Source organism: Gambusia affinis, linkage group LG17 (assembly GCF_019740435.1).
Source record: "Gambusia affinis linkage group LG17, SWU_Gaff_1.0, whole genome shotgun sequence".
NCBI lineage: Eukaryota > Metazoa > Chordata > Actinopteri > Cyprinodontiformes > Poeciliidae > Gambusia > Gambusia affinis.
Genome location: NC_057884.1, coordinates 25,596,741 through 25,604,290, shown reverse-complemented (window position 1 = coordinate 25,604,290; position 7,550 = coordinate 25,596,741). Strand labels below are relative to the sequence as shown.

The 7,550-nt window shown below is 47.4% G+C and overlaps 1 protein-coding gene across 6 annotated transcripts; it reads right to left on the bottom strand.

The window, feature by feature from the left end:
- Positions 1–501: 501 nt before the first annotated feature.
- On the bottom strand, positions 502–6,932 carry nadk2 (NAD kinase 2, mitochondrial). Of its 6 annotated transcripts, none has more exons than XM_044144815.1 (14): positions 6,838–6,932; positions 6,648–6,758; positions 6,185–6,569; positions 5,511–5,599; positions 5,343–5,431; positions 4,878–4,959; positions 4,723–4,806; positions 3,420–3,559; positions 3,215–3,308; positions 2,997–3,134; positions 2,687–2,742; positions 2,571–2,624; positions 2,354–2,477; positions 502–2,275 (listed from the first exon to the last, which is right to left on the bottom strand). In XM_044144815.1, the coding sequence occupies exons 3-14, from the start codon at positions 6,404–6,406 to the stop codon at positions 2,137–2,139; spliced, it is 1,311 nt and encodes a 436-aa protein (XP_044000750.1). In that variant the 5' UTR covers positions 6,407–6,569; positions 6,648–6,758; positions 6,838–6,932; the 3' UTR covers positions 502–2,136. The 6 variants fall into 6 exon arrangements, with proteins under 6 accessions (XP_044000750.1, XP_044000754.1, XP_044000753.1 ...); XM_044144819.1 differs by having other exon boundaries at positions 2,997–3,092; positions 6,838–6,931; XM_044144818.1 differs by having other exon boundaries at positions 6,185–6,758.
- Between the last annotated feature and the right edge of the window lie 618 nt (positions 6,933–7,550).

Genomic DNA, 7,550 nt, shown 5'->3' with positions numbered 1-7,550 from the left:
AATTAAAAAAAATCAACAGAAAAGTAAAACATTTATAAAATATTAAGTCTCCAAAATGATAAAAATAAAAATTAAGCTCCAAACTCAATTGCTTGGATGGTAGAATTAATGTAAATATAAAATAAAAAACTTCAAGATGAGCTACTGAAGAACTTGGAAAAAGTAAATTATTTTGTGATTCAACAAACCTTTGTTTCTGTTTTTAGCTTCCAGCCTCATTTAAAGTTCTGCCGCCGCCGCCATATTGGTCAGGGCCTCAGTGCACGTTGTGTTAAAGTGGGTTTATTTACCCAATAAAAGACGGACGCACATCAGAAACATTTGGAGTAACTTAAATTAGTTTTATCTGAAAATGTTTTATTGAATCTGTCATTCTGTTGTGGTTCATCGTTCCTCCAGGTCCGAATCGTTTCGTCTGGATTGGATTGATTTCATCCTGCAGAACCTTCTATTTCTGTTCATGTTTGAAACATTTCTACCAAAATAAAGCCAAACCCAGAGTGGCTGTAAAACATTTTTATTAAAACACAAACATCCCAGGAATGGGAACTGGGATGGCGTTCCCAGCAGGAACCAGTTCCCTTCAGGACAGACCTACTGGTTCAGGTCCAGACTGGGAGGCGGACTGCTGGTTAGAAACCAGTTCATGAGCTTCTTAATGCCGACGTCACATTTTCATGTTTTGTAACAATCATTTCCAGAAGTGAGATTTTCCCAGAATGCTCAGCGCCGCGCTGAGACGCCACTGCAGCGTTCCCAGAACCAGAACCAGCAGCTCTGGATCGGACCTGCTTCCCTCTACAAACTAATAAAACTCAAACTTTCTTCAGCAACACAAACTGAGGCTCTACTATTATTTAACCTTTGACCTCTGACCTGCTGCTGTGTCACTACGACCAGAACCGGATCGGGCTTTAAAAACGGTTTAATGCAAATAAAAGAAAATAAAATTCCCCAGCAGTGACGGGGTTAAACCCAGAGAAGTGGGTTTAAAATGTTGAGGATTCTTCCTGAACGGTCAGATCAGGTTTTAAAAACTGTTTTAGTTACAAAGATTAAAATGTCTGAAACTTCATTTTTACTGGTTTTCATGTTAAATTTGATTCGATTTGAAAACTTTTCATTTTTGGTTCTTTTGTTTTGATTCTACATGATTTTCCTAATTTTCCATAAAAATTAACAAAATAGTTTAAAACTTTAAATTACATCTGTATTTGTAGATCTTTATTATAACTGGAAAACATAATTGTCATAAAACTTGATAAGCTTTTATTCTGAAGGGCCCTGCAGGTTTTAAGATTCTATAAATAAATTGTATTAGTTAATTATAAAAACAAAAACGGCTCTTTGGACTGTAGAGCCCATGGGTCAAAATGGCCTAGTCAAAGGAAACAGCAGCTGATTTCCAGACCTTTGCAGAGGCAGAAAAATGAGGACAACTGGATTGATTTATGGCTGCAGAAAACCAATGATCAATAATCCATCATCAATCATTTTATTCCACTTCCTGTTGCCCTGCTTGTGTCTGTCACAACAAAACATTAATATTAAATAAAATATTAATATTTCATAAAACATTAATATTTAATAAAATATTAATATTTCATAAAACATTAATATTAAATAAAATATTAATATTTCATAAAACATTAATATTTAATAAAACACTAATATTTAATAAAACAAGGGTTCCAGGAGGAACTTTGGTTTTGATCTGTAAATAATGGATAGAAATGAAGCGATAAAGTTTTGGGCCTGATCAGAAGGTGCTGGGTGTGAAAACTTATCCGGTGTGTTTAGCCCAACGGTTCTCCTTTGGCTGTTTTCCTCGGTTCCGGTCCGGTTCTGACAGAGGCAGATTCTGTGAGGCAGCGGCGTTGATGTGCAGATAAAACTGGTTTATTATGGGATGTCTGCATCAGTTACTGGGTAAACTGGTCCAGCGTGTTTATGGGTTTTAGATCTTTGTCCTCTGATTAGACGTTTGGTTTGAGCCAATCAGAGCAGAGCTGGTCACATGGTGCAGCAGCTCCACTCTGCTCTGGATCAGAACTTCATTATGGGCTTAGTGAGTCAGACCCTGATCCCGTCTCCATGGCAACAGGCTGCTGAGTCCGGACCGGTCGCCGACCTGGCTCACTGGTCCAGCAGGACGGTCCGGAGCCGGTCCTCCTCGCTCACGGTTACCGTGGCGATGGCGCCGTCGTTGAACTCGAAGGACGTGCCGCCGTCCACCACCATGCAGGCGTCCCAGCACCGCGAGCGGACGCACACCCTGCAGGAGGAGCAGAAGAAGAAGCTGTAGCGTTCACCGCTTCCTGTCTGCGCCGGACGGCCTAGTCAAAGCACTGACCTGCTGGCGAAGCCTCTCTGCCGGCTGCTGGAGAACACGCGGTTGCTGATTGGCTCCCTGACGCTGTAGAAGAGGCGGGGCTCGTCTGGGGCGAACACCAGGGACGCGTTGTAGTCATCGGTTACTGGGCCAGAACCAGAACCAAAAGACATCAGATCCAGAACCAGAACCTAACGACATCAGAACCAGAACTCGCTCCACTGGATCAGAAACTCACCTTTCCCTACGAACTCCCTGCTGAGGGGAAGATCAACTCCGGCCTGAGACATTCCTGCAGAACAACAGAACATCAGAACCGGGCCGCTTCACTCAGAACCGGGCCGCTTTACGTACCGATTCTCAGAACCTCCTCCACAGACTGTTCAGCCAGTTTGTTGATGTTAAACGACCTGCAGGAGGAAGAAAAACTAAAAATAGTTACAACTCAAACTTTTATTTGTCTATAATTTGTCAATAACTGATCGTTAAACGTTGGAGGCTGAATTCTTTTCACTGGTTCTGAACAACGCGGCGCTCCGGTAGGTTGGGAAATAAACCGGACCTTTTACAGAACCGGTTAAGAACCGTTTGGTTCTGAAGAACTCTGACGGAAACGGCTCAGTTAAAGTTTCAGAATGAGGTTCTGGTCCCGGTCCGGACTCACCAGGCCTTGGACCCGGTTCCGGTGCACACGCTGAGCCCGGAGCTCTTCTGCTTCTCCCAGGGCCCGCCGTCCACAGAGATCTCGTAGTACGACGCCCTATGGAGGAAGAGACGGGGAGTGAAGACTTTTAGCTGGGCCCTGTGGTGGAAGAGAGTCAGCTGTGAGTTCTGGACGGACGTGCGGCCGGCTGGACGGGTCGGATCGGGTCGGGCCGGTACCTGGAGGACAGAGACTCCCCGATGAAGATCTCATTCAGGCTCCGCACCGGCAGCAGGCTGGGCTTTGAGTAGGCCGGGTGCAGCGCTCCCGCTCCTGGAACCGGGCACAGAGACGGACAGTTACTGCCAGAACCGGGCCTCCGGAACCAGAATCGATTCCTCTGAGGGACAGTGCGAATGGGTTTCCCGGTTCTGTGAGGCGTACTCTGCTGCTGCTCCACGGTGCTGATCCGGTGGGCCCAGTTGTGCTGCTCCAGGCTCAGCTGCTGCTCATGCAGGTCCACTGGGGTCGGGTTGATCCCGGTTCCCTCCAGGTGCAGCCGGAGCCGCTGGCGCCACAACCACCTGGACACAACAGAACAGCTGGGCCCGGTTCTGATGGGGAGGCTAACAGCCAGCGTTAGCCGCAGGGAGGCTAACTGCTAGCGTTAGCTACAGACAGTGAGGCTAACAGCTAACGTTAGATACAGGGAGGCTAGCAGCTAGCATTACCACATTGGTCACTAACTCACTGCACAACCGACTTCCTCTGCTAGTTGTTAGCATTTGATAAGCTAGCATTAGCATTAGGCAACAGTTCACATTTTTCTTTAAAAACAAATAAAAATAAAACTGGATGATAAACAATAGCTGTCGCGTCACATTAGCTGCAACGACTCGTTCTGTTGACAATGTTAAAGTTTCCTTTAAAGAAGAAAATAGAAGTAATGACTGACCAGCCTAGATATGCTAGCTGTTAGCTTATCAAATGCTAATGCCAGATAGTGTTCTTCTTCTCATTAGCTAACAGCGGTTGCTTAGTTACCGTGCCAGCCTATCACTAATCAGATCAGTGGTTTCTGAATAGAGGTGGCCTCTGCTGATCAGGAGTAGCAGTTAGCATTTAGCTGCAGACTGAACTCTTCATCCTCCTCTTCTTCTTCCAGGTTAAGAGGATCTGGACTGAACAGAACCTTTGTTGGTCCTGTTTCTGCTCATCCTGGGATTTAACCTAATCTCACCTGTTGCTTTGTAATCCAGCTGCCTGAATCTCTAGATTTGCGCACCGAGACAAAAGAATTCACACCAACTGAAGGTCAGACGTAAAACCATCGCAAACAAATAATTCCTGGTTTACAGAGGAAATCTGAAAATTGTGGCGTGCTTTTATCTCTAGTCCCTCTGACGAGTCAGAGGGACTAGAGACAAAGGCACTTTCCAGCTGGTTTCCTAGGAAACCATGAATCATCTTCGCTCCACTTCCTGTTCCAGCTGGAGCGATGAGCTGCATTCGCTAAGCTCAAAGCCACCGCCTGATCTCTGCGGCTAAGACCAGCTGAAGCTGTAAGCCAATCAGAGCCGCCGACCAGGCGTGTCGGCGGTGGCAGCAGCATGACGCTCTGCAGCGCTAAGCTGAGGATCAACGAGTCGCCGCCGAGTCCTGGGACACGGCAGCTGAGCACCATGTGACTCGCTAACCGGTCCTTAACGACACCTGAACTCACCACTAGAATCAGGTAAATACGCACCTGAACTCACCACGGCAGAGCCGCTCCAGAGCCTCTGGGAAGGCGCGGGTGTAGCGCACCGGCAGACACAGGTGACCTTCTGACCTGGTGGAGAAATGTCCAAGTGAAGCAGGTGGTGCTGGGGGCGGAGCTTACCCAATGGGGGCGGGGCTTACCTCTCTGGGTCGGTGTTCACTCCAACAACCGGCTTGTCCTTGTTCAGAACTTTACTGGCCACCAGCAGCATCGTCCCATCACCTGGACCACAAACTGTTATCAGAACCAGAACCGGAACCAGAGACGCTCTAATGTTCATTTTAAGTTCATGTTTCATAAACAAGCAAAGAAAACATGAACCCATCATTAGCAGAGCCAACCCACAGCCCAGAGACCCGGTCTCAGGAGAGACCGGCGTTAGCCGCAAGGATAATAATGTGTAACCATGGTAACCGGTGTTACCATGGTTACACATTATTTCTGTCTGAAGGTTGAAGATTACAGAAATCCTTCCAGCTTCGTCCAGAACAAGTTCTAGCTCAATAAAACTAAAGTTACATAAAGAGAATAATTAAACTTTATCTCTGGAGCAGCAGCAACGCTGAGCTCTGATTGGTCACCAGGACCAGATGGGCGGAGCTTACCTCCAGCAGAGACGATGGCGTCGGCCCACCGGACCACCTCGTCATCGTACTCCCCTCTCCTCACCACCCGCACCTCCATACCGGCGCTCCTGCAGACACATCAGAGCTGCAGCAACAATCTGCAACAACATGCTGCAACATGTAGCAGCAACACGCAGCTGGACTCACTGCAGGCTCTGGACAATGTGCTCCACGTTGCTGGTGTGGATGTTGTGGCGCTCCAACAGGCCGCTGTAGCTGGAGCCCTTCATGGCTAGCTGAAAGAAACCACAGGCCAAAGGTTAAAGGTCGAGGTGATGGAGCCATGGCGGTTTTGTTCTCGGCTGTCAACACCAACATGCACAGAAACACAGAACAAGTTCTAGCTGTGGAAAACAGTCAGTGACTGGCAGCATCACTCCTCCTGACCAGCAGGGGGCGACAGTGGAAAGACTCCATTTCAATAGAAAGAAAACTCCAGCAGAACCAGAACTTGGTACCAGCAGCCCTCTGCCCTGGAGGTCCAGAAGACTTTAGAAACACAAGAGCCCTGGGGTGGAGTGCCTTGCTCAGGGGCAAAAAGGAAATAATGCATAAACAATAAAGAGTTAAAGTGTTTTTCCATCACTGCTTCAGGCAGACAGTCCAGAGGGGCTGGACACACTTTTCAGATTTTAATGTGAAAACATGCAGAAGCTCCATTTTCCCTCCAGATCTGGATGCTCTGACCCGTTTAGATCCAACAGAACCACAAATACCAGAACCCTGACCAGATTAACCAGAACCATGACCAGTATAACCCAGTACGACCCAGTCCCAGTGTAACCCACCCTACTGTGGACCCGTCCAGAACAGTTCCTTACCAGCTGCGTCAGGTCCTCCTCAGACAGTCCGGCGTACCGGTACCGCTGCAGCTCGAACTCATACCGGGTGGTTTTGGTAACCACGGCAACCCTGTCCGGTTTGAACCCAGTTCTTGGTTCCGTGGAGGAGCAACCTGCCGCGGCGTGCAAAGGCCGCAGGAAGCCGCTCCTGGCCACCCTGTTCCCGAACCGCAGCAGGTTCACCACCGGGCAGCGAGCCATTCCTCCGAGCGGGGCGGGAACCAGAACCTGAAAGCCGGATTATGGCCAATCGAACCGAGCCGAGGGTTCTGGAGCTACTGTTAATGAGGGGACATGGTCGGTCCAGGTGCAGCCGTCAGTCCGTGAAGGTCACCGGGTCTAGCCGCTATCCAGCCCGGTGTCTCTGTGAGGAAGACAGCAACAGTTGAGCAGCTGGTTAACTAGTTAGCCGCTAACCTGGTTAACTCGAGGCGGTGCTGACCCAGCTAAAGCTGCTAGCAGCGGGGCTCGTTGCAGCCCTAAAGCTGCTTATTGAAGCCGTTCCTCGGATTTAACTCGTCTGCTCGGAGCGCAATGAAGCAGTGACTCGGTTCTGAACAGAACCAGAACCAGAAAACATTAAATAAAGAGAAAAACACGAAACTACAGAGGAGCAAAGCTGCTAAACATACCAGGCACCTTGGCACGTACTCCGAATCTACGTAACTTACGTAGAGTTCCTCTGGATTGGCTACGTACGTGACGCAGCAGGTGCTGGGAATTCCAGCATCTCTCCGAGATCCGCTTCATTTGGCTCCTAAAAGAGCCGGATCTTCTAACCGCTAACCGGCTCGCGGTTAGAAGATTCAACTGATTCAACAGGTCAAATGAAAGGATTTCAACATGGGAGTCGTGACCTCTATGAGGGTCGCGGAGGTACTGCATGGGGGCGCGAAATTTCTGATAGACATGTTTGCTTATTGTTATGTTTTATATACTCATTAACGTGAGTATAGTTTGTTACACATTACTGAAATAAGGCATTAAATAATATACTTCAGTTATAAATGAACAAATTCAGTGAGCAAAATCGGTTAATTGTGTTAAAAGTTTTGCATTTTATGTAAAATAAAGTTTGTTCATGACAGTGGCGATATTAGGGCATCACTTTTGTATTTAAATTTGTATAAATCTCCAGTTTACTTCTCCTGACTGGAATCGACCATAAAAAGATCTTAAATTGAAGGTGTTGGTCTTTTTAATGTCTGAAAAGTTTGGATTTTAATCTGAATTTTGTTTTCATGGACGTGTTTGTTCCTTTGTTGTATTTTAATTCAACTATTGGAGGGTGAAGGTGTTCCGATCCGGTTTCAGAACCAGAACCATTTCCTAGTGTTTGGGTCTC

What these genes read in the sequence shown, in the direction of transcription:
- nadk2 (XM_044144818.1), bottom strand. Translation starts at nt 6,406, where the DNA reads ATGGCTCGCTGCCCGGTGGTGAACCTGCTGCGGTTCGGGAACAGGGTG. An exon ending in CGCCATCGTCTCTGCTGGAG is followed by an intron (nt 4,960 to 5,342) that starts GTAAGCTCCGCC and finishes TTTGTGGTCCAG; the next exon opens with GTGATGGGACGATGCTGCTG. An exon ending in CAGAGAGGCTTCGCCAGCAG is followed by an intron (nt 2,276 to 2,353) that starts GTCAGTGCTTTG and finishes CTCCTCCTGCAG; the next exon opens with GGTGTGCGTCCGCTCGCGGT.